The sequence below is a fragment of the Sander lucioperca genome, chromosome 11, assembly GCF_008315115.2.
Source record: "Sander lucioperca isolate FBNREF2018 chromosome 11, SLUC_FBN_1.2, whole genome shotgun sequence".
Lineage (NCBI taxonomy): Eukaryota > Metazoa > Chordata > Actinopteri > Perciformes > Percidae > Sander > Sander lucioperca.
Genome location: NC_050183.1, coordinates 28,296,701 through 28,319,759, shown reverse-complemented (window position 1 = coordinate 28,319,759; position 23,059 = coordinate 28,296,701). Strand labels below are relative to the sequence as shown.

At 42.9% G+C, this 23,059-nt stretch overlaps 3 protein-coding genes across 3 annotated transcripts in view; all 3 read right to left on the bottom strand.

Annotated features, from left to right (window-relative positions):
* The window catches only part of pde6d (phosphodiesterase 6D, cGMP-specific, rod, delta), an 18,734-nt gene extending 5,640 nt beyond the window's left edge, over nt 1–13,094 (bottom strand). Inside the window, exons 1-3 of the mRNA XM_031311827.2 lie at nt 12,822–13,094; nt 5,077–5,165; nt 3,231–3,356 (exon numbers count right to left, since the gene is read on the bottom strand). Coding sequence (XP_031167687.1) covers nt 3,231–3,356; nt 5,077–5,165; nt 12,822–12,871 — 265 coding nt within the window. The 5' untranslated portion in view covers nt 12,872–13,094. The remainder of the gene's footprint in view (nt 1–3,230; nt 3,357–5,076; nt 5,166–12,821) is intronic.
* lrrc40 (leucine rich repeat containing 40) overlaps nt 3,694–23,059 on the bottom strand; it is a 29,275-nt gene continuing 9,909 nt past the window's right edge. The window contains exons 16-17 of the mRNA XM_031311798.2: nt 20,526–20,529; nt 3,694–3,705 (exon numbers count right to left, since the gene is read on the bottom strand). The gene's annotated coding sequence lies outside the window, so the exon portion shown is untranslated. The remainder of the gene's footprint in view (nt 3,706–20,525; nt 20,530–23,059) is intronic.
* On the bottom strand, nt 18,391–21,994 carry rpl36 (ribosomal protein L36). Its single transcript, XM_031311831.1, has 4 exons — nt 21,896–21,994; nt 20,737–20,831; nt 18,733–18,867; nt 18,391–18,518 (listed from the first exon to the last, which is right to left on the bottom strand). The coding sequence occupies exons 2-4, from the start codon at nt 20,827–20,829 to the stop codon at nt 18,429–18,431; spliced, it is 318 nt and encodes a 105-aa protein (XP_031167691.1). The 5' UTR covers nt 20,830–20,831; nt 21,896–21,994; the 3' UTR covers nt 18,391–18,428.

Below are 23,059 nucleotides of genomic sequence, written 5' to 3'. Positions count from 1 at the left end.
CTCTCGCCAATACTATGTAGAGCTGAAGATATTTGCCCAAACCCGACGGGACCCGACAGGACTCGACGGGCTCGGGCCGGGCTCGCGCTCTGGGTTGCGTGGTAAATGAGTGGTCAGGTGATGCGTTTCGATAAGTGCGAAAATGGATGCTGAGGAGGTGAAACAGAGGACTGATTTTATTTCTTTGTTCCAACTTCCAAGTGGCCTATAGCCTACGTTAGTCATGAATAAGTTATGTAAAAAAAATTTATAAATGACGCTGTGTGCGTGCGGCTCAGTCTATTTTTTCTTTCTCTCCCTTTTCCGCCGAGTGGTGCGTGTGCCCACTTGCGGTGAGAAGCGCATGTCCGCGCTATTCTCCGACATTCTAATCTAACACTCTAATCACTGCTGATAGACGGCCTTTTGTACAGTCGGGCTGTAAACGGGTTTGGGCTTTTAAAAAGCTGTCAATCAAAATGTACTTGTCGGGCTCGGGCCGAATTCTGTCGGGCTCGGGCCTTGTCGGGCCTAACTTTTAAGGCCCGATTACAGCTCTAATACTATGCACCTGTAACCCAGTCAAGGAAATTAACACTTTTGTAAGTCACTGTATCCGTGTCACATTCTCATTAGAGAAGACATGAGATTCATTAAAAGTTTCACACAACAGAAACCAGTACCAGACTTAAAACAAATGACATCCAACAAACAATGGATAGTCCTTAATCCTCTTTTTATAGTCCTCTGTGCTTATAAAACATTCAGCTTTAATACGACTCTGTAGCTCACACCAAGATGAGGGGCAAAACCTTTAAAAGCACTTTCACCAAAGACAGTGGGTGTTGGAGGAATGATACCTCTGTTCGTATGATAGCTACAGATAGTTTCAGGAGTCAGCAGAGAACATTCATAAGGAGGCAGTTTGAGAAATATGGCCTTCTAAAGAAAAATGGTTAACACTTTAGAACTAGAGAATGCAATTTCTGAAGGAACTGCGGTGTGAATGCTGGACGCTGAAAGGCTGATGCTACACTGGAGTGCTGGCTGGAATGTGTTAGAAGAAGGTGAAGCTGTTAGCCTGGGAAAACCCTGACAAACTTTCGGCAAATTTAAGATTTGCTCTGCAAGTCCGTCTGGCCAAGAGCCCATTCAAGCCCATTTCCAATTTTTCCAAATCGAGGCACCAATCACAACCGTTGAGGTGGGCTTTGCACGATGACGATAGCGTGGCGACGGCGAGCAGCTTCTTGTTTACATTCAACATGACGGCCACCTGAAGCGCAGCAACCAGCAACCCGTTGATGCCGCTGTCGCTGCTATGTCACCCGGATCGTTGGTCTGATTGGTTGAAGGACTATCCAATTGCGCCCAGAGGCATTTGAGCGGCGTCCGTTGGTGACGCCCCTTTGGAAATGGGCTGCGAATGAAGCTTGCCCAGACCCACTCTCAGTTACAACTGAGAAGGGTCTGGTGTCAACCAGGCTATGAAGCAGTAGGAATAGTTGGAAAACTGAGAAAGGGATGAAAGGTGCAAAATATAGAGTAATGACAGAAGTTCAAACGGGAGTTTTACAGTGATAAGCTTAACAGTCCCTCCAGGATTTCGCGATGTCGCCAATTCACGCGAATTCAACCAATCACCGTGACTTTGGTGCGACTCGCAATTTTGACCAATCACCGCAACTTTTCCGCAAATTTGACCAATAACCGGAGTTTCCAGCGACTTCAACCAATCCTTCAACCAATCCCAGCAGTCCCACGTGCCAGACTTTACGTCAGTATAATTTGACTCTGAGTGCCACTGACCAAGCAGGAGTGAGAGAGAGCTGGTTTCCGATATGAAGACGAGACTCGAACATCTCACATTTACCAACAAAACGTACAGCGAAATACCGTGCAAAACATTTCAGACCGCCCTGCCAACCTGTATACATTTTAACATCAATGTACGCTGTAACGTTTTTTCACTGATTGATTCATTCATTCAATAAATTATTATTTTTTGTCTTAAATCCACCAGCCATTTTCATATTATACCAACATTTGCAGCATCCTGAGCCTTTTTGGTAAGGTTACTAGGAAAACTCAGAGTTTCCTTTTTATTTTTAAAGAACTATACAAAAAAAGTGCAGCAAAATCAGGCATTTTGGGCCGTAACAATCTCAAAAAAAGGCCGCGAAATCCTGGATTGACTGGCTTAAGTGTAGAGGTTGAGGTTTCCTTTAACTGCATCTTTCCTTTATTTCCTCAAAGTCTCTCACGTTGTAGCTAGTTTCTCAGATATGGAAACATTTAACAATCATTTCAGCACACCTAAAGAAGTGAACCATCTCAGACCTGTTGGCCTGACCTCCTGAAGACAGAGGAACTAAATGAGAGTCTTTACAGTTTGTTAAATGTTTAAACATTTTGAGACCCCCAAGGGCTCATGCAACACTAATTATCTTATCTTTAGCTTTTAATGTGAGTCAGCCACGTCTCTTTATCTTTTTAATCTCAGGTCTGGAAGGCCCTGTTCTCTTCCCCCAGGCCAGGTCCTGTCCTCTCACTGGCCAGTCCTGCCCTCCTCCCCTCAAGGCCCTGACACACCAACCTGACGGCCGACCGTCGGCAGAAAAGGCAGTCGGACTGATCAGTCGGTTCCCCGAGGTCCAAAAAAGTGCCTCGGAACACACCGGAGCGACGCCGACTTGAGCGTACGTTCTGCGCGTGCGTGAGACGTAATACGTCTCCATAACTGCAGGGCGGCACTAATCTGTATTGTCGCCCAAAAAAAATGAAAACCGGAAATGACGAACGCGTCACGTGGGTCTGGCTTCTCCAGTCAACAATAATGGCTGCTCGTTCGGCTTACGATCTCGTATTTTACGAAAATAGTTCACTGAAACGTGTTTCTGAAAACATTTTGAGCGAGAAATAGGCCATACGGTTGCTGAATCTGTCTTCATTTCAGATCAACAAAGAGGCCCAATTGAGAGGCGTTCGTCAGGCTCATCCCGCTCGTTATTTCCGGGCTAGCACTCCACCAATCAGATTGGTCACTGAGTCCGACTGCCCGCCCTCCGATTCAACATGTGAAATCGGCCAAAATGAAGGCTGACGGCCCCCCCGACGGACGACGGCACGGAACACAGCGAACAGACTCGAGTCACTGACCTCACCAGACTGTCCGACGGCCGATTATCAGGTTGGTGTGTCAGCGCCTTCAGACTCTCCTACGTAGGTTCAACACACAACACACAGATTACCTTCTAGACACTGTCCCTTGAAGAAAACCTTCTGCTCCAGTCTGAACTTCTCCAGTTTCTCTGAGGAGGAAAAGTTCAGTTCTCTGGACACGGCTTTACACTTCAGGATCTTCTTTGGGACGCGAGCTGCAGAGAAAGACAGACTGGAATTAACTGAGAGAAGAGCTTTGGATTCCAAACGTGACCAATAGCAACCAGAGCTTTGAGATGTAAACATTGTGTTTGTAGGAGCTCTGTTGGCTTCATTAGACTGCCTGCATTAGCTGCATTTAAATAAACACCAACAACTCATGTCAGAGTATTTTTAAACAGAATTACACTTGTTAATTATCTTCCTGTAGCCAACCGGGAACCATTGTGCTGCACATCAGGATTCTTCTGTTAATCTATACCCTGGTGATAGTAATACTATAGTTGATTTATAGAGCGGTTTCAAGATACTACAGGAGCTCAAATGATCATAGAAAACAACACACTACAATATCAAAAACACAGCATTAATCACACATTGAAGCAGTTGTGAAAAGGTGATGGGAACATGATCTGATTGGTGAGATATCAGAGCTTTTAACAGAACTCTATATTCTGTTCATGTCTCTCCTTTTAGCATGTCATCTTTTGATGTACGCAGAGTCTAATAAAGCTTGTAGTTATGTTCAGACTTAGCTACAGTAGGGCTCATTACACAGCTTTATAATCAACTCCACACAATTGAACCCGACTATCTAAACCACTAATATGCACTCAAAATGACCTCAGTATATCCTCAGCCTTGTGGCAGATTGTCCTTTTTATTATATAACCTGCCTTCAAACAGGGGCCTGTACATTTCACACACACACACACACACACACACACACACACACACACACACACACACACACACATATATATATATATATATATATATATATATATATATATATGTGTGTGTGTGTGTGTGTGTGTATATATATATATATATATATATATAGTGCTCAGCATGTGCTCAGTGAATGCTAAAGTTGACTAAAAAGAGGAATAAAAAAAATCATCTTGGAAATTGATCTTAATGCCTTAATTAAAAAAAATAAGAACAATCCAATCTTTAAGGACACCAATTTTCTTTGTGAATGAATAATGTATCGTAAATAAATAAATGTTCTTCCTTAAAATACAGGGGGCATAAGTCAGTACACCCCTATGTTAAATTCCCATAGAGGAAGGCAGATTTTTATTTTTAAAAGCCAGTTATTTCATGGATCCAGGATACTATGCATCCTGATAAAGTTCCCTTGGCCATTGGAATTAAAATAGACCCACATCATCACATACCCTTCATCATACCTAGAGATTGGCATGGGGTACTTTCCAAGCATGGGTGTATTCACTTATGCTGAGCACTATATATAGTATATTATCTTGTTCTTATTTTCACACTAATCTTTATGCACAGCCTGAAGCCACTCACAACATCCTGTTTCTGTGTGTGACACATTTGAATCCTGTTTCTTCAGAGCTACAGTCAGAATGATGGATGGTGGGAATAACTCTTTCTAATGATTGTAAGAACTGGGGTAAGCTGGTCTGAAAAGCGGTCTGATCTGATCCCCTGGACTTCATCTAAGTTGCAAATGGAACTGAAAGGAGTGATGAACCGTGTGTAACCTTACCTATTTTCAGTCTACTACATTCACGTTGCTCATTAGGCTGTGCAGTATACTGTGAATAACATTCACGCTGTATTAGTTTGGGTTGTTTTAGTTGGTTAAAAAATGGTGCTCACGCCACTGAACAAGAAGCCCTGTGTGTGTGTGTGTGTGTGTGTGTGTGTGTGTGTGTGTGTGTGTGTGTGTGTGTGATGTACCTTCATGTTCGACTCCTGGCACAGATAGGTCCTCAGTTCCCTGCCACAGCACTTTGCCCGTCTCTGCATCTCGAAGATTCATCCAGTTTCTGTCAGGAACATGTTGAGTGACAACAACCAGCAACATCATGAATATTTGGGGGAACAACGCGCTCGTGTAATCCACCCACAGTACCCATCACTCGAAAAGAGTTAACAGCATATTTAATCTGGAAAGTTGCTGTGATTTCTCCTATAAAGATATCGAGTCTGCCACTACCAGCTGACAGCAGGTCAGTGAGGATCTGCCAGCTGTTCCCAGTTAGGGAGGTGTGTGCACGTTGGTAGTCATTACCAGCCAGGGCTGTAGTACTCGAGTCCGGTCTTGGACTTGAGTCTGGACTCGAGATGGTTTTTCTATGGTCTCGGACTTGTCTCGGAGTTGCTGGTATTTGGACTTGGACTTGTGTCGGTCTCTGCCACTGGTCTTGCCAAATATGGCTTGCGGTCTCGACCGAGTCCAGGTGTCTTTATTATGTTTTATGTGAAACACTGGCCACCTGATAACCAATCACACACTAGATTATCTTCACACGCCCTGCATCTGCGTGCCCTGCTAATGTTATTGCCATTCATTTTCATTGATTCACACACACACACACACACACACACACACACACACACACACACACTGTAACAAACGAAGATGTCCACCAATTCTGCCATAATCAAATTTGGTTATAGAAATCACCAGGAATTTCTCAGCACTGCGCTTAAAAAGAAACACAGGACAGACTGCAAATTCTGCAAAGCAACAATTTCGGAAATCTGTGGGACAACGTCAAACTTCGTAAGACACCTGTAGAGGCATCATAACATTTTTTTTTGGACTCTGTCTTGTCTTGGACTTGAACCTCTTTGGACTCGGTCTTGACTTTGTCTCAATTAGTCCTGAACTTGGCCTTGTCTTGGACTCGACAAAGGTGGTCTTGACTACAGCCCTACTACCAGCTGACTCTTCTTATCAATAAGGTCAGTTATGTTAGAAGTAAACAAGCGCAGTGCTTGGCCTTCAGTCAAAGAATATAGTATAGGCAATATAGTTTCAGTTTAGTTATAGCCCGACATGTGGCTGTGCAGCTTTATTTAGTCCAGCTATGATATACATTGACGTATAATATGTACCAGTATACAAACTACTGATCTACAAACAGCTAACGAGGACAGTGCTGAGTCATGGATTGGGCATCGAGAACCGTTTCCTACTTGGAATCGTTCAAAAAATTACGATTCCATCGGAATTGTTTCTTTATTGGAATCATTTGGAGGATTTGGTTTCAAATCCGATCATCGGTTCCAAATTTAACATGCACAAGTTTTGGTTTCCGTAGCAGCCAGGCGCTTGTTGTGTTGCAGCGTTGGAGCACAGTAAGCGGCGCTCTAGTCTGGCTTTGTTTTACACCCAGTAAAACTTTCCTCTTATTTGTGAAATAAGCATGTGACCCGTTTCAACTCCACCACTCAAAGAATCGGAATCGAAAGGAAGAATCGGAATCAGAATTATTAAAATCCAAACGATGCCCAACCCTAGTGCTGAGTCATGGATTTGATTGAAGTAATATATATTTATAATATCATGCTTTAGTTTAGAAAGCATTGTTGGTCCAAACTGAGTGAGGATGAAAGGTGAAAGAGAAGCTTCCAGGTCAGCTAAAGACAGCCGTGTGGAGGTGTGTCTGTCGGCGGGTCAGCTGGTCCTGACTGTCCACACAATACAGCTGTCAGTGGCAGAGCCGGCAGGACACTCACTGCCCCCCCACCCCCGAGGCCCAACAGGAAGTGGGCTGGTCGTCAGTGACTAAATGGATGTTTAACCCAGGCCCAAAGTTGAAATGCTCCCAACAAGCACCACTAATCTCAGTATGATGGAGGTGGGGGTGATATTTGATGACTGAAGGCAAAGCCTGTGCTTGTTAACGTCAAAGATAAATTACGTTATTGACAAGAAGTGTGCATTCTGCTCTATTTATTCAAACGTCGGCTACTGGACTGGTCAGCTGCTCAGGGTGCTGCTGCTTCCCTCTGCAGAGGAAGTGTTGGTGGCACACTTGAGCTGTGAATATATCAGACTGACGGACACGCCGCCCTTTGTTCCTGAACATCCTCCACTCAGCACCCTGTCACACTCAGATACTACTTAGTGTCACGCACACACACGTACTGGACTCCACACCATCTGTGAAGCCCTCCATCCCAACTGCCTCCAAACACACAACTCCTAAAGGCTCTGACACACCAACCCGATGGCCGACCGTCTTCAGAAAAGGCAGTCGGACTGATCTGTCGGCTCCCCGAGGTCAAAAAAGGGCCTCGGAATACACCGAAGCGACGCCGACTTGAGCGTACACTTGCGCAAGACGTAATACGTCTCCATAACAGCAGGCGGCGCGAATCTGTATTGTCGCCCAAAAAAATGAAAACCGGAAATGACAGAACATCTCTCTAGACCTAATAAACACAGAGCACGCTGTCGTCAGTCATTGTTTTCATCAGAGAGCGTTGATAGTAGTCACGAAGGATCGTTGTCATTACTCGCTGAACGGAAGAAAATACCATGGCTAGTAATAAGAAGATACTGGCGTTGTCAGCTCTCGGCCTGCTTCTTGTGGAAGAAGCACTGATTTGCTGGTCAAGGGCTAGCACTCCACCAATCAGATTGGTCATTGTGTCCGACTGCCCATTGGCCGATTCAACAAGTCAAATCGGCCAAAATGAAGGCCGACGGCTCTGACGGCTGATGACGGTACGGAACACACCGAACAGACTCAAGTCACCGACCTCGCCAGACTGTCCAACGGCCGATTATCGGCCCGGTGTGCAGCTGCCTTTATCGGAACTACAGCCGTGCGAGCTGTAGTTCCAATGAGACAACCTGTAGGGGGACCGAAGAGGGAAAGTTACATAGTATGCCTTTAACTCAGTGTGGAGGAGATTTGATACACTGTCAATGTGTCCTACAGTTCAGGAGGAAATGTGAGGGTCCACCCTCAACTGAAATATTAAGGAATAGCCTAACAAGTCAAAAATAAGCCTTTATTCTGCTTTGGTCATGACCCAGCATGACCCAACAGCCAGGCTGTGTATGCATGTATACATGCTTACAGTAGACCACTGTTGTTGCTGTCTCGCCTCCACCCTCCCCCACCTCTTCCCCTGGCTTTACAGTAAAGTGTGCTGAGTTGAAAGGTTTCTGTAATCCTCTCAAGTCTAACTAAATCCAAACTCCCACATGAAACTCATCATCCTCCACACCTTCCAGAACAATCCTCTTTCACTCCTCTCATTTCTGAACCCTGTCACTGCCAACAAAAGAACGGCAGCCTCCTTTAGCAGGTTTACGATGACAGCGGCCGAGCAAAGATCAAAACGCACGTTTACTGTTCACATCGGATCACGTGTGTCTTCTTTTCCTCCATTCTCTCTCACAGCTCTTCCAACAACATCACACGAGCTTGTACCATGGCCTCCTTCCCCAGACACACACAACACACACACACACACACACACACACACACACACACACACACACACACACACACACACACACACACACACACACACACACACACACACACACACACACACACACACACACACACAGGCAGGCTAATGAGCCCCCAGTGAGAAGCTGCTGTCACTGTTTAGTCTTTGTTTATTTATAAAGACGTGTTAATGGTTGAGAGGACGGCCGCTGTTACGGAAAGACTCAGGAGCAGCACAACTCATTTCCCATATGTGAAGAAGATTTGGGATACCTCGATGAATTACACAGGAGCAGTTCATGAACACTCAATTGGGGAGAGAATTTAGGCAGGCAGTACAGTTTAACCACGATGTGTTATCGTGTCTTGCCGTCCCAACTCTCTGAAGTTCCTGTCTTCCTGAAGGTGTATTTAAACTCATGCTGGGGGCATTAAGTTGAGCTGAACCTTTAAGGTAAACAAAGATATTGCGGGAGCCCAAATATCTCGTCACAGACACAATGTGTTATGTGTTTGCTTTCCTCTATGGCCTTGGCAGGGTGAGGTCTTATCATACAGCTGCTACGTCTCCCGTCATCTATGGAGTCACAAAGTTGAAGCATTCCTCTGCTTGGAAAGGTTAAGAGGTTATGTTGGACACTGACTGAATGAGACCTGGGGTACCACTGTCTCAACTAAGATAGCATGAGTTTGTAAGCTATCTTATCCTCTGCAGCCGAACACTCTGAACACCTCTACAGCCCAACACTCTGCTCTGAACACCTCTTTTTTTTTTTATTAAAGTCAATTGAGAATAATTTCTCATTTGCAACAACGACCTGTCACATTCACACAGTTACACATTCATACCTGGAAGCTGCGCAATACAACCAAAGTCTGTTCTGCTGGCTACTGAGCAGCTCCACTCCACTGGAGCTGTTGGGATTAAGGGCCTTACTCATGGGCACTTCAGTGGTGGTAATCTCTCACTTTTCCCCACCCAGAATTTATCCTGCCTGTCTGCGACCGGCGACATCCCGGTCCCAACCTCTAGGCCACCACTGTCCCCAACCTCTGCAACCTCTGTAGCCCAACACTCTGCTCTGGCCTGTTCAACAACAACTGTTACAGATCATCATCATTCATCATCATCATCATGATCCAGTTTGAGGGCTCTCAGGTCAATGGAGCTGGCCCAGGGGAAGTATCTGCTCCCAATAACTGAGGCTGCCTCAGTGATCTGGCAAAGTCAGAGAAGCATCCTACAGTTCAACGCTTGCATTCGGATTCCTTCTCTCAGCAAATACGCATTTGAAATGGTTTGAAAGTTCACTATTCCGTTCACTTTTGCAACAACGAATGAAAAAGGTCGGCGCTGATTATGTTATTATTGGCCGTGATCATTTCTTTCTGAAAAGTTTGGGCATAACTTTCAAACAGACGCAACGCTTGTTGTTTTTTTTTTTTTTAACTATCTCAGAATAACAATAAAATCAGTTAGCCTTTTGGTTGGAATATGTGAGACTACCAATCGGCAGGTGAGCCTCTGTAACCAACAAAGTGAGAAAACTTCCCAAGGTGACGGCCTGTTCGGGTAATATTCATATTACTATTCATATTCTTAAAAGGATTTGGACAACAAATGGTGATGGGAGCAGTGTGGAACACAAGCTCTCCGTGTTGGCTTTAATCAGCCAGCATGGACAGAAGGTAGTAAATCCCTGGTCACTAAATCGTGGATTTAGGCATTACCCCGCTACAGCAAGAGGCCACACACACACACACACACACACACACACACACACACTGAGGCTAATTCGGTACTAGGTGGTCACATCCGAAGGTGTCTTCAGTAATATGGGAAGCATCAGTTTGCCCCACCTCCTCCACAAAGCTGCAGTCTGCTTTCATAAAAAAACATATTCTACAAGCTGGGCGCTTACAGCAGCCGATGTTATCTGGCACATTTACTGTGACCCAAACAAACTAACTTTAACATCCCGCTTCAAGCTCTTCGGACTACTTTTTGCGTTGTTGTTATTGTGACTGTCTGTCAAGGACTGTAAAATAATGACAGGAGGTTAATACTATCAATAGATGAGCTGTAACATCCTCCTGCTTCCTGTTCAGCTCAGGTGGATCAGCTTAAAGGGGCCACGCACACCTGGTTCAGTTCTGGACCACATCCAGTGTTTGTCGGCACATGTGTCTGCGTTCGTACATGTTGGACACGGACAGATGATTAAAGTATGTGGACCGTGCAGATGTGGGCTGTCCCAACTGAGGAGGACCCTGGGATTCTGCACTGACAGCACAATAAAGTAGAGACGGGATCCGATAAACACCAGTGACAGGACGTGTTGGTCCACATGGCAGTTCAGAAAGCTTGGTTCAGATGATTATTTTGTCATATTATTTTGCAGAGAAGAGGCACAAGACTTGATTGACGACTGAGTGAGTGAGAGGTGGCTGCTTCAGCTTTTCTCTGGAACTTTGTGTTGAGAAGCTGGTGTGGAGCAGGCAGCTGGTGTTTGGAACGCTTTAGGTCAACAGGTGGTCCGGGGCCCCTAGGGGGTCCTCAGAATTAGTGCAGGGGGGGGCCCCTCCAAATTATTGTTCATTTTTTGAAAGTTCTTTTCAAAAACTAATCTATCTTAACATAATTCCAACATATTTTTAGCAAATATAAATCAGCCTATTTGTGAAAAAAAAACATTGATGATAGGCTTACTGGCCTATAGGTAAAGTAGGCACTAAGGCCATCTACAGATACAGTTCATCCTAAGGATCCACTGTGCCACGTGTTTTTACATTAAAACATGATTTATAAAATCATGCCAACAATTATTATTTTAATAGCTTAGTATTCTATGCAAAAAAAAGAGATATGTATAAAGGCTGTAGGCTGCCCACACGTTATTGTAGGCCCAGTTTAATATGCAACTTCATTTTATACAATATATGTAGAAGGGGGTCCCTGCTCCGTGTCTCTCAGTTAAGGGGTCCTTGGCTTAAAAAACGTTGAAGACCCCTGCTTGAGGTATTTTGTAGATGACTGTAAGTCAAACACAACCAGACAATTAAAATTAAGTGCTACAAGAGTAAAACAGAGCATTAAAAAGGGGAGAATACTAACAGCATAGTTGTTTTCCAAAGTCCTCTTAAAACAAGTGACTGTCTTCAGTCATGTCTGCAGATGAATTTAGAACTCTCTGCATCAGCCAGTCAGTCAGTCAGTCAGTCAGTCACTGTGACACACAAAAACACTAAGATCTCAACAACACCACTGGAAAAATGTCCAACATGTAATATAAAGTAGATGTGGCTCCAGGAAAAGAGAACACGTCACAGGAGTACTAGCATCATTACATTGTGGCGTAAATGATTCCACTGGTTTTAACTGCTTATTATCGTTTATTATTATTATTATTATAGGTCTCCCTCAGGTTGTCTCCTGCTGGATGATCAAACCGTTAGCGAAGCAGCTTTGTGATGATAAATTCTGCCAGAAAGAACATCACTGTTATCATTTGATGTTTCTCTAATATGTATTATACTTGTTTTATGGCTTTTAAAAGTGTTGTTATCACTATCAACAAATTGGCTTTATTATTACCAGTATGATCCTATTTTCATTTATTAAGGGATTGTATTATTGCATTGTTGAGCTGTCTCCTGTTTGTTATCCCTGCGTTATTGACTTGTTTCTCAGTAAAGCACTTTCAGCTGCATTTTATAATATGGAAGGTGCTATTATAAGTGTATTATTATTATTATTATTATTATTGCATTAAAACACACTGAAAAGACTGCTAAGCAGAGCAGCACTGAAGTGGACTGCCTTGTCTGTAGACAGGGTCCCACCTGGGTTTGACATCTCCCATCTGTCACCGTGTTGTAGCATCATACAGCTAACAGCTACTTAAGTCTAGCAACACTAGCAGTTAGCCAGAGCCGAGGCCACCCGTATTAGCTGGCAGGCCGTGTTTCAGATGAAAACAACTGGTTCCTAACTACAACAACATTTAATGATGTAGCTAGTTCCATGTTCACATTAAGACAGACATGGCTGTAGCGGACAGTGAGAGGCGGGACTGGTGGCAGCTAGCTAGCCACCGCAGCTAACGCTAACCTGCCTGTAGCTTCTCACTCAGTCACAGCATGCTAACTCCTCTGCTAACGCTAACGCTAGTAATAGTCAGTGATGACAGGGTGCAGAGCACCGTGTCGGAGCAGAAAGGATACAGTCTGAAGCCCTTGAGGATCTCCTTAGCCCTGTCTTCGTCTGAAGACATCTCGGAACCTGTTGTGTCTCTTGTTGTCGGTGCTCCTCACACAGAAGATCCAACTGCTGCTAGATGTTAGCTTAGTTCCTCGGCATGAAAACACCATCAACTATACGTGTGTCCTTCACTCTAGATAGTTGCACCGCAGGTTAAATCTCATCCGATAATGCAATCAGCTAAATATACCCAGCTAACCGACATACAGCTAGCCCAGCCAGTCAACGGCACAGGGTAGCTGCTAACAGCCAACCACAGGCCGAGAGTGAGATGCATGGGCGGGGCCTACTCTCGATAGAGACGCGTCACCAGGGGCAACGCCGCGCACACTGAGCAGTGACTGCTGCTGGGGCCATGGCGACACCGCTCGTGCCAGGCTCGTGCGTGTACCACTAATTTATCTTTTAAAGTGTACACAAGTTGAACATCACACAATTTAAATAAAACGAAAATGTGAAAGTCAATATGAGGTATAATGTGGAAATATCAGGTCATATGTGTATTACTAGGCTACTAACAATAATAAAAAAATAAAAACATAAAATAAAAAATTCTGTGTGTGTGTGTGTGTGTGTGTGTGTGCGCGCGCGCGCGCTTTTGTTATTATTTTACAACGCTTATACGATGAGGCAGTAATTCCCAGCAGCACTTGACTGACTGTCAGCTGGCACGGTGACTTATAAATATTGTGTGGAAACAGTTTACGGTTATGGGAAATGTGTGTGTTTTGGGAATTGGGAATGTTTAAACATTCAACATAAACTATTTCTACAAAACACAAAAGTGGCCAAACCAGTCCTTCACCAGTCCTACACATGCTCACAATATACTGGGACGGAGCTGCCGTCCATAGAGGAGCAACTGCCCGCGGTGCAGGTTGACCCAGACCCCCATCACCATGACCATCAGCCACAAGCTGTTCAGCCTGCTGCCGTCCAGCATCCGCTCTCAGAGACAGCTCCATCACTCTGATACCGTCACTCTACCTTCATATGTTTGGACTTAGGCTACTAGTGTTTACACCTGTTTCACATCTCTCTACATATATATATATTTATTCCTTTTCATTTCAACAAATTGTAGCCTAAGTAAAACCACTTATAGAGCACCAATTAACCCACTCTTCATCAAACTAAAAGCATTCAAATTTAAAAATCTTATTGACTTTAAAAACTGCACAAATCATGTATAAAGTAAATAATCAAGAGCTATCGGACAGTATCCAAGAGTTGTTTTCAAATGAGAGAGAGAGCAAACATCACTTAAGAGGTACAGCAATGTACAACAATGAGCAATTTTAAGAGTGTTTTTAAAATGAATATATTGAATGGATATGAAAAGGACTGGAGGGGATTGTGTACCGACTGGATTGTTCTTGGGGTTGTATATCATGTCTAGCTTGGATGGGTTATTATTTGGTTTGATATAACTGACAGATAAAAACATGGAGTGTAGATAGATAGATAGATAGATAGATAGATAGATAGATAGATAGATAGATAGCCGCGTGTAGGTGGTAGCTAGAAAAAATAATGTGTATGGGTGTGTGTACATGAGCCGCCTACATGGCAAGAGTGCAGCCCCCTTATTTTCATTTTTTGACAGTTCAACAAAAAGAAAAATAACGGCGTTAAAAAGAAGGAAAACATAGTTAGAACTTGGATTCAGTATTTTTCATCTTTTTCAATATCATATTTGAAAGACATAGAAGTTGACCTCTTTTTAGTTGTATGATTATTAGGGGTGTAAGAAAAAATCGATATACTTGAGTATCGCAATATTTTATTTTGCAATACTGTATCGATTTTCAAAAATGCAATAACGATTTATTTTTATTTTTTTTAGTTTACGTGCAAAAATATTCATGTAAGACAGTGGTTCACGTTCATGTTGTTTAAACCCCCTACCACTAGATGGCTATGCTGAGACACACCACTAGTGTCCTTGCCTAACAGTGCCTAGCAGTGCCTGACTTTTTGCTAGAAGCTAACAATGTAGCTATGGCTGAACTTTGGCCTATTTTAGCATATCAAAATTAGCTCACCAAGAAGCTGTAAACCACAATCCCAAACTGGCAGTCTGATTTTCTGTGCACTGAATTTTTTTACCTAAACTTCTTTGACTTCTACGAACATCATGTCTTTTTTTAAATATTAGTTTTTCTAAAATTATACTTTAAAAAAATCCCAATATATCACCTTACGCACAGTATCGAAATATATTGCAATATATTGAATCGTGACCCATGTATCGTGATACGTATCGTATCGCCAGATTCTTGCCAATACACAGCCCTGATTATAAATATTCTTCAAATATGAGCATGAAAAAAAAAAATGCATCAGTTATTAAGTGTAGATGTTTTCAAGTGAAATCAAGTGGAAGAGTGACAATTGTTTTTTATAGCCATACACCTATTTGCCATGCCTGTCATGTCAGTGATGATAGATAAAGGTCTATAATATGTATTGTGTATATCCGCATAACCTATGTATCCCATTTGAATCCCATTTCCTGCATTTCTACATACATTTACGGACTGTGGTGATACAAAATCCAGGAAATAATTAATAATGATCATAATGATTAATTCTGCCAGAAAGAATAGTTCTTAACTATGTATAAGAAAAAGACGTCTTACTTTCTTTATTGTTTAAAATAGGGGCCGATCACTGACACTTACAAAACACACATAAATGGGATTTTAAAAAGTGGGGGAGAACAACATGGTTGACATACCAGGTTGTGTATGTATGTTGTGTGAGTACATATGAACTTATATATATTTTTTTATTTTCTGGCTGTTATTTCAACATGTGTCCCTACAGTTTGCTATTTATTCTATTATGTAAGCATAGTATAAATATATCAAAACCTTACTTTCCTGAATAACCTAATCTTTGCTGATACTATTAATGACACCAAAGCTTGGTCTGATGATGGGGACACGGATTGTGAACCTGATGCTACAGCCATGGAGGAGGGAAGCAGTGATCCACAGCCAGCACCTTTTCATGCAGCGTCCCCTGGGCCCAGTGGTATGGGAAATATGTTTGCTTATATCATTAGGACGTATTCAATTCAATTTTATTTATAGTATCAAATCATAACAAGAGTTATCTCAAGACACTATACAGATAGAGTAGGTCTAGACCACACTCTTTAATTTACAAAGACCCAACAATTCCAGTAATTACCCCAAGAGCAAGCATTTAGTGCGACAGTGGCAAGGAAAAAACTCTCTTTTAGGGAGAAACCTCGGACAGACACAGGCTCTTGGTAGGTGGTGTCTGACGGTGCCGGTTGGGGGTGTGACGAACGGTGGCAATAATAGTCACAATAAAGATAATGGAACTATGACTAGAAATAGAATTTGTAGTAGTTCATGGCGTAGCAGGCCACTGCAGAGCGTAGCAGGACATATCCCTTCTCTGGTAGGGTAATCCAATTGTGATAGCTCACATATCAATTCATTTGACAATTTATTACTGTTTTATAGCGCTAAATAATTCAAAACATTATTTACTATAGGACTATATACAATACAGAAGGGTGAGAGCAAAGACACCATGCCTTTAAAATGACCTGTATGCATGTAGTACATCAAACCCTGCCTATGAATTCAATCATTCTTCTTGTAAGTATATGTAATTCTATGTGAAATATATCAACATGTAACGAAAATAGGCAACAAGTAACATCAATGACTGCACCTCATAGTTGTCTGAGGCCCACACCTCTTCAGATCCTTTGTACAGACACAAAAATACAGTATGTAGGCCTAAAATTGCTGTTCTTTGAGTCATTTTTCCATTCTTGTTCTACTGCTATTTTTTTGTTTTCCGTGATTTAACGTTAATTTTTTCGGTGCACAGAAATTAAAATTGTTGGCTGGAACCAAACACTGGAACACTTGGCCGAATACCAAACGTGGCTTTTTGCACTTTTGTTTTAAAAATTGAGTCAAGGGGGGAAAAATCTGTCTATTTAATGTAGCCCAATTAAATCCCATATTGTGAATCAATATGAGTGTCCTGAGGTGCTTTTGAAAGAAGCATTATTGGATGATGCATTTTGTACAAGTATGTTCAGACCAGAACCTTTTCCCATGTTAATTTTAGATACATATATTAACTTATAAAATGTAAGTCCGTGTTTGTTATATATTATGTAAATTATTCAGTGTATGTTCTATTTTAATGTCATTGTTAATCCATGGGGTTTTCTTCAATAACTTCCAGTTCATGTGACCCAGTGTCTCCGAATTATTAAAGATAATAATACTACACAGGACACAGTTGTGTACAGAGCACAAAATTAATCAGATCTGGCCTCTTAATTTTCCTCTCAAAGTGCACCAGATTGATCCATTAACTTTAGAAGGTACATTTTCTCCCGGGTGGGTGGCGGGGGGGCCTTGCCCCTGGACCCTAGAAGGTCAGGAATCAGCCCGCCCCACCCCAGTCTTTCAGAATCCTGTGGGAAACAGTGTGAGTAAATGTTTGGAACATTCTTGAACAAACTGATATTGCTATCCATCACGGACAAACGGGGGTGCATCCCAAAAGAATGTATTGGCCCCATATACTGTTAATATTAATATACAGTCTATGATTGGCCCCGTAGCAAAAATCCTAGAATCGCCACTGCCCGTCTCCAGTAGAAATTACCCCTAGTGTGTATGCATGTTTATATGTGCGTGTAAGTAGGTATATATGCATGTATAAGTATACATGTATAAATAAGTGAAGGAATAAAATTGTATAAAAGTAGAAAAAAAAGGGGGTAGGATGTGACAGTCCTACTTCTTTAACATGGAAATCCTTATTGGAATCATATACAATAATCTTAAAATATATGTTTTGTTGGTTTTCTTGCTTGTAATGGAATTTACATGTTCTTATCTTTTAGTTTTATCATGTTCAAAATAAACTGAAAATAAAACAAAAACAGCTTCAGGGTTCTGTACATCAGAGAAAACCTATCATCAATGTTGTGTAAACTCATAGGCTGATTTATCTTTGCTAATGTTGGATTCATGTTGATATTTTTTCTGACATCTTTCAAGAATTCTAATATGGACTAGAAAATTTATAATTTGGCTGCCCCCTGCAGTAACCGAGGACAACCGTTGAAGAGCTCTGCTTCAGAGCTTTGGTGAATGCAATAGTTATTACAGCACTGACCAACATCCTCATGCTGTACAGTTGGTCTGATTAAAAGGTCGGTAAATAAGCGGCCCATCCTTACACCAGGCATTAAACATGAGTTATTGAGTCATATTTCAGATGCATCAGTGATCACGTCAGTGCATTTCATCTAAAGTTCACCAATTAAGCCCAGCTTCCGTAACCTCAGCCACAGAAGGCAGAGCCAGTCCACCCATTCACACGTTGTCTATTGACAACTTGTGAATTGCAGTGCACCATGTTAGTATTTTGAAGCATGACTAATATGCACAATATCCTGAACACAGAACAGAGCTCAGACCTGATGAGCAAAGCAGAGGACAAACAGACCAACAGTCTGGATTTTGTAGTTTGTAGTAAACGTTTATTAAAGCAACTGATTAGTCCTTCTTGGCGGCAGCTTTCCTCATGGCAGCCAGGACGTTGCTCAGCTCCTCTCTCTTTCTCTTGGCGCGGATGTGAGTGCCAATCTGGGGAGGAAATACAGCAACGTCAGTCTGACTCAACAACAACTCAGCAGAGAAAACATCACCGTCAGAACGGAGCTTTTTTTTCCTGCTAAAGCCTTCAGCACTGAAAGTCTGTCTTTCACTCCAACAGTTCTCATAGATGAGAAATGAGCAGAAGTGCTACTGAGACCGTGCGGCAGCTTTACGTGCTCCGATAGCAGAAATACAAACTCACCCTCTTCTTGATGAACTTGAGGGCTCTCTTGTCCTTGGACACCTTCAGCAGCTCCATGGCTCGCCTCTCGTACGGAGCGAAGCCACACACTTCACGGATCATGTCCCGAACAAACTTGCTGTGTTTGGTCAGACGCTGCAGAGGAAAGAGGAGGTGCATAAAGACAACGATTCGCCTCATCTCAGCTGTGTGAACTCTCCACAGGTTCACCCATAACACAGGCTCCACTACATCTCCTGCAGCATGTCTAGAACACTGAAATGACTGCATACATTTACAAAAGTGACTTTTTAGACTTCTTCACTTTAGATCAGCCTGAGAGCGTCGCCACAGTTTACGCTACGTTCTATAGAACAGTCATTAGTTTGACCGTTTCCTTTCTACTATGGATCCTACATGACAACCAGGTCTTTAAAGAATTTTCAAATGTATTTTTTTTTTTTGGCACTTTGAGCACCACAAGCTGAGTGCCATCTAGTTCCATTAGATTGGACAGAAGGCAGACATCTGCAACACAGGGCAACTCAAACCAAAACTACCCAGACTGATAAATAGCACTACTGGTGAGAGGAGACACATACAGGTTGGATTTCAGGGATCAACTGTCACTTCATCACAAAATCTGTACACAGACTGCTGAACACTTATGAAATAACAGCAGAAATACGCAACGTAGACTCACTGTATTCCACTTTGGACGCAGTAAGCACAGTAAAGCCCCATAAGATATCAATGCATAGAAAGCTACGCCTGATTGGTTTACATGTCTCTGGGGGCAGGTCTTACACACATACCAAAGTTTGATTGACACGTGCAAATCATTTGGAAGGAACCTTGAAAAGTAGACAATGGGTCCGGATTACTGTGAGGGCTCACGGTATTCCTAACAGCTGGGAATTTCACGTCAGACAAAATGCCTCTGTAAACGCGTATACCCCATCATAAAGTGAAAACATTTGAAAAAAATAACTCGTAAAAATTCTACGAGGCGAACATTTGTCATTTTGATGGTGGTTTTCATGCTTTAAACCAGTACGTTCTGCCTGTCGCCCTGGCCGAAAACCCTCCCCATTTTCGGAACGCACCTAGGCGCACTTCGGAAACTCCCGCTGGTTTCTCCAAGCGATTGGGTCTGGAGACTGGAGCTTAGGGCCGTTTCACACTGGCTTGAGCGTGGCGTTTCTGTTGCGTGGATTTTTCTATGTCTTTTCACACCAGAAACGTGTCTGACGCGGCGCTGCTGCTAGTCTTGTCTGTACACATGGATGTTTCCCATTGATAAACGGCACTCAAGCAGTAGTAGACTTCATGTTACACAAATATTTACTGATTTGATTACAGCAAAGACAACATCGGCAGTATTGACGCCAAAATATGCTACAGAATATTTCGTTCTGTATTGACAGGTGCAATATTTGAAAATCGATAGTTATATACAACATACATTTATATCTGCATTTATGTCAAAACCTAGAGACTTTCAAAACATCAAAATGTCACTTATTAAATGTATTTGTGTCAAAATGTCATATAAACATCTTTTCGTGTTCTATTTTGCCTGGAAATGCTTCCAACACGCTTGCGTGTCGCGTGAAAAATAGACGCCGGTCCCATTTCTAGCAGGAACGCGTTTTCGGCACGGCTCGAGCCGCGCGTGTCACACAGGCAGCGTGAAAGCTCTAACCGGTTAACATGGGAGCCAAAATAAAAACGGACACGCCACACAGCCGACGCGCTCACGCCACGCAGCCAGTGTGAAACGGCCCTTAGTCGGAGTCGAAAGAGGAGGAGACAAGGATGTGTAGATATTGCCCATTAATTAAAGTATTTTATAGAATTTGTGGGAAAAAAGGCCAAGTGTCTGGAATACAGCGAGCCTACGTTAAACCAACTGCTCATTGAGTATCCCAGTCTACTGACGAAGGGGTTTACAGCTGGGAGACCAGGCGAGTCAGGTGCCCAGCAGGGTCTACCTGGGAGTCAGCGACAGGTAACATTACTCACCCCACGGCGGCGGCTGTGTTTGGGAGCAGTCACGTTCTTGGTGACTGGATGGCCTTTGTTCAGGCCAACGGCCATTGGGTAGCGTATAGCCATGTCTGCGGAAAACACATACACACGTGTATTATTAGCTGCTCAGGGACATCACAAGCTATCAGAAACATGGGGACAACGTCATCAGACACATAGGGACACATGGGGACAACACCAACTGCATCAGACACATAGGGACACATGGGGACACCACTAACAGCATCAGACACATAGGGACACATGGGGACAACACTAACAGCATCAGATACATAGGAACACATGGAGACAGCACCAACAGCATCAGACACATAGGGACACATGGAGACAACACTAACAGCATCAGACACATAGGGACACATGGGAACACTAACAGCATCAGACACATAGGGACGGCATACGTGCAGTTTAGTTTCCCAAATTCCCCATACAATGTCCTTAATTAATGATGAACCTGCTAAACCAGCTGTGCTACCCTAACCTGTCTCAAATAAGACCCTCATCTTTTGGAAAATAATTTGGGACACTAAATTGCACGTAAGCCCATAGGGACAACTAACAGTACAGTACTACTAGCATCCACAGTTACAGCAGATACATTAATGCAGAGAGCAGGGTCACTGAAACATGTTCCCTTAATATAGACATGTGTGAGAAAATGTTTCACATTATATACACACTCCCTAAACATGTTGCACATTATTTACATATGACTGGAACGTGTTGCACATACGGGTACTTGAGCGAGTTAGCTAGCGGCAGTGAAACAGTAACGTTAACGGAGAATTAACACATGTAACGTTAAAAAGGTGAATTTATAAACCATGTATCGTGTCTGACACACAGAGGAACTACAGTAGTCTCTGAACATTATTGTACATATGTATGTATAATAAATAATTATCAGTGTGGCTGTGAGGAGCAATACGAGCTGCTGCAGTGCAGAACGAAGAGACATGGAGCTAGCTACTTTTTTTTGTCTCTTTTGACTGGTTGGGGAGCTACAATACTGCCCACAGATGTTCCGTAAGGTCAGCAGATGGATGTAGTGTTAGTTTGTTCTGTACAGAAGGACGGATGGCAGAGATTAAACGCGGCTTTTCTCTGATAGTTGTCAACATTAAAGTCTTACCTGCTGTCTATGATGGCGGTCAAGCCGGAAGGACTGCTGGAGGAGCGCAGCGGGGTAATGAGACGTTTGACCCGGAAGACACTTCTGCGACGTCGGCAGACGGGGAGTCATGCAGCGCCCCTGCCGGCTTGGAAGAGGTACTGCACCGTCATTAGCGCTCCGAGCACCTACTGTACTGTACTGTACGGTGGATTTACAGTATGGAACGGCATTTATTTACACAAAATAAAATAAAATTAAAGAGGCAATTGTTATAAATGTGTCAACCTACTGTACCAGTCAAAGGTTTAGACACTTTCCCATTCACTGAAATGAGAAATTGTGTCCAAACTTTTGATGAAATTCTATTTTAAAAAAAAGTTAGGCTGCTTTTTATTTCAGGGGATTCTTATTTTATAATGCCACATTTATTTCCCAGCTCTTATTTTATCTCCATGTGTTATATTCAAATGAATGGAACGTGGTGATTTATAATACATTGAACTAGTTCATTTCAACACAAACATCATTTCAGCTATTAGAGGAGTTAAGATATTTTAAGGGCGTCCTGCCCATCTTGGACATGCATCTTGAAAATTACACCTTTCCAGTGGTCAAACTTTGGTAAACTTTTAGTATGTTATTAAGGACACCTAATACTACAAAACAGCTGAGAAACCTTTTGTTAGAATTTTTTTTTTAGGGTTATGTGTTTTCTTCATATATGCAACCGCCTATAAGATTGAACCTGGATGCACTGGGATGATGTTGGGATCTGATCTCGTGGCGGAGCAGCAGCATCCTCTGCTGGTTGGAAAGGGAGCTGCAGCCAGAAGCAGCATCCTCCGTTTCCTTGTGATGCTCGCTTTGATTTGCTCATGGTCAGTGTGCACCGTTAACACTTCTCTTGAGAAGCCACATTGTGCTGAGAAACCGGCTGACAACTCCAGGATCCGTTTTTTCGGGGGGTAGGGAGGCCATCGAAACCGTTAAGGATGCCTGAGTGAGGACACGTGCATAGCACAGGTACCACTCTGTTCTCCCTCTACACCTCAGACTTCAGATACAACTCCCAAGTCCTGCCACCTGCACAACCTATCCCACCACTCCTGCAACTGTCGGCTGCATCAGCCAGAGGAAGGATCTGAGTCCAGAGGTGTTGTCGACTCTTCTGCCGAGCGGGCT

Excerpts from the sequence above, each read along its gene's own strand:
- rpl36 (XM_031311831.1), bottom strand. The coding sequence starts at position 20,829 with ATGGCTATACGCTACCCAATGGCCGTTGGCCTGAACAAAGGCCATCCA. Across the intron at positions 18,868-20,736 it reads AACACAGCCGCCGCCGTGGG|CGTCTGACCAAACACAGCAA; the intron begins GTGAGTAATGTT and ends TTTCCTCTGCAG. Across the intron at positions 18,519-18,732 it reads TCAAGTTCATCAAGAAGAGG|ATTGGCACTCACATCCGCGC; the intron begins GTGAGTTTGTAT and ends TTTCCTCCCCAG.